At 40.6% G+C, this 1,741-nt stretch overlaps 1 protein-coding gene across 1 annotated transcript; it reads right to left on the reverse strand.

Moving 5' to 3' along the window:
• LOC18607076 (cell division cycle protein 123 homolog) lies at nucleotides 1–1,741 on the reverse strand. Its single transcript, XM_007041060.2, has 2 exons — nucleotides 1,623–1,741; nucleotides 1–1,231 (listed from the first exon to the last, which is right to left on the reverse strand). The coding sequence occupies exon 2, from the start codon at nucleotides 1,186–1,188 to the stop codon at nucleotides 184–186; it is 1,005 nt and encodes a 334-aa protein (XP_007041122.2). The 5' UTR covers nucleotides 1,189–1,231; nucleotides 1,623–1,741; the 3' UTR covers nucleotides 1–183.

Here is a 1,741-nt window from a genome sequence, read left to right on the forward strand (position 1 = left end):
GAAAGTCACAACTGTTAGAGGCTCGTAATAAGAACTCAAAATTTTGCAGTTCCTGAATAAAGTACTGATCATGCATTAGATAACAAAGTAGAAGTTCTGGATCATGCATTTGACTTGGTGATACATGTCTTGGGAGGAATGACTATTACAACATCAACATTGAAAACTCAAAAATGAATGTCCTCAAGCTCCTGCTTCAGGAGACCTGGTTTGTAGCTGCAATTCTTCATCAGCATTTCTCAGGAATTGGTCCCAGCCACTCCCGGGGCTAGTATCCAAGTAATCATATGGAACCGCTGTCTTCAAACCTGGCCGAACAGCACATTGGCTCTCTACAATTCTGAATTCCAAGCAATCTCCTTCTCTCGGTTTTTGCTCCAATTCCTCCCAGGTAAACAGCAGAGGCAGTGTAAATGCACCCCAAGGATTGAAATCCAACACCTTGACACGCTCATCCTTTGTAACATAAACATCAAATGTGTAATCTTCTGATTCAAATTGTAGCCTCACATTGTCATTGAAGAATTCTTTAACCAACATTTCAAGATCATTTTTCTTCTCACAAAGAACAGGATAAAATGTAGTGACCTCCCGCTGTGAAACTCCAACAAGGTGCTGGCCCTGGACAAAGCAACGGAATTCCATTTCTGGTCGTAGAGATGGATACCACTTACGAAGGGCAAGGAAGAAATTTGGGGGTCTTGACATGTTTTTGTCACTGCATGAATCATATGCATGACATAAATCATGGGTTAAGGAGTCAGATGACCGAAGCAAGAGAGCAATCTCGCTGAATGTAGCACAACGGAGAGTCCCAGATGTGCTTATCCATGCAGAGTCCTTTGGTGCACTCCAATTCAACTTAGGAAAGACCGCACCTCCTAAGGTTTCAATCGACTCCTTAATCTTCAACTCAAGTTCGGGGAAAGAAGGGGGCACTGAAGGTTCTGCTTCATCTCCAGATCCTTCTGATACTTGATAGTCTTCTTCCTCTTCAGGATTATGAATCCTATTTGGCAAGGCATCCTCATTTGAGATGGAAACAGGGAGCAGAAATGGTCCAGAATCATCAAGCAGGTACTGGACAAATGATTCAGGAAGCTCGTGAATGAGGGTTCTAATTGACACTGACTTAAATTTTGGGTACCATTCTTGAATCTGACATCGATTTACTTCTTCTTCCTTCATTGCTGCAATGATGCAGTAACTGAAGACTTTTCAACTTTGCTATCTGGTGTCAAAAAGCCAATTCAACATGATCAAATTCAGCATCAATGAATTCATATACCATTTCCCTCGAACAACATTCTCAAACAACAGAAGAAGAGTCACAAATACATGCATACATACATCCATACATAATCAATCGGTAAGAGAGTAATTGATATTAACGAACTAACAAAAAAGAACCATAAAAAGGGTCTATGGAAACACCAAATTTGAGATGAGAAACAACTGAAAATCATAGGAAATTTTACGATTTAAAAAGGAACCCAGACGCAAATCAATGGTACTTGGCACTAACAAATGAATTCTCTCTCTTAGCCATATAATTTTCTCAACCAATATTGTGCTAACCACACTTTGCCTAATCACAATTAATTAAAGAACAAAGAGCTAACCTCCTTTCAGGGTTTTGCAGGCGACGGCAGCAGAAAAGGGTTGCCGGAACGATTGAGAGAGAGTGAAGAGTGCTTGCGGAAGCAGAGGGTGAAAGCAGAATATCCTGAAAAAAGAAAAA

This window comes from Theobroma cacao, chromosome 2 (genome assembly GCF_000208745.1).
Source record: "Theobroma cacao cultivar B97-61/B2 chromosome 2, Criollo_cocoa_genome_V2, whole genome shotgun sequence".
Classification (NCBI taxonomy): Eukaryota; Viridiplantae; Streptophyta; class Magnoliopsida; order Malvales; family Malvaceae; genus Theobroma; species Theobroma cacao.